Source organism: Pinus tabuliformis, chromosome 9 (genome assembly GCF_031772625.1).
Source record: "Pinus tabuliformis cultivar Carrire ecotype Pingquan chromosome 9, CPIR1, whole genome shotgun sequence".
Classification (NCBI taxonomy): domain Eukaryota; kingdom Viridiplantae; phylum Streptophyta; class Pinopsida; order Pinales; family Pinaceae; genus Pinus; species Pinus tabuliformis.
In genome coordinates, this window is record NC_142307.1 from 1,643,531,691 (window position 1) to 1,643,532,778 (window position 1,088).

Sequence of the window (1,088 nt, forward strand, 5' to 3'; positions counted from 1 at the left end):
ACCAAAAGTTTTGAAATGATAATTACAAGTTGGAACATAAGAGGCCTCAACAGTAGAGGCAAACAAAGATACTTGAAGGAGAGGTTAAATAGAGACAGACCAAGCATAATGATAATCCAAGAAACAAAAATTAGTACAGAGAGAATGAAAGAGATAATGAGCAAGGGAAATAACAGATATGAAATAATGGGGCAGGATGCAATAGGTAGCGTAGGCGGATTGGAAATCATATGGAACACAAAATAAATACAATTTGAAAGCTGGATAGGTCTCCCACGAATGCTATCGGGAACATTCAAGGTTATAGGATCAACGGAATATGCTGTCCTAACAGGAGTGTATGGGCCACATACTCCGATAGAACGAAAAAGGTTCTTGCAAAATATAAAAGCAATGAGAGAGCTTATCCCAGAGAGGCCGTGGATTATAGGGGGAGATTTCAACATGATCAAGACCCTAGAAGAAAAGAGAGGAGGGCTGAGAAGGATAGATCCAGATATGGAAGAGTTTAGAGAAATGATAACAGAACAAAGATTAGTGGATATTCAAACTATAAATGGATCCCACACATGGAATAACCGTAGAGGAGGGACAAATCAAATAGCCTCAAGGCTGGATAGGTTCCTGATCTCTGAACAAATCATGATGAAGGATGTGTTTATAGAAGCCATGATCCTTCCAGTAGTAGGCTCAGATCATTGGCCAATAAAGCTGGAGATTGACTTCAAGCAAAGCCCCAAAAGTAGACCTTTCAGGTTTGAAGCTTTCTGGCTCAGAGACCAGAAGCTCCTACCAAAAATAGAAGAGTGGTGGACAAAAAGCGAACAAAGAGGTAGAAACAAAATGTAAACCTTTCAACTTAAACTGAAAGAGTTAAAAGGAAGAATTAAAAAATGGAACAAGGAGGAATTCGGGGACATCTTCAAGGAGCAACAACGCCTAGAACAAAAGATGAGCGAAATGCAGCAGAAGGACATTCTGGAAGGTAGAAATGAGGAGAGAACCAGAGAGGAAGGCATAATAATAAGTCAATTAGAAGAACGCAGGATACAGGAAGAAATTTTATGGAAACAAAAGTCTAGAATCTA

General features: G+C 39.2%; 1 protein-coding gene across 1 annotated transcript; it reads left to right on the forward strand.

Annotated features, from left to right (window-relative positions):
- The first annotated feature begins 279 nt into the window (after positions 1 to 279).
- LOC149155130 (uncharacterized) lies at positions 280 to 849 on the forward strand. The gene has a single exon (XM_089444324.1). The coding sequence runs from the start codon at positions 280 to 282 to the stop codon at positions 847 to 849; it is 570 nt and encodes a 189-aa protein (XP_089300450.1).
- The last annotated feature ends 239 nt before the right edge of the window (positions 850 to 1,088 follow it).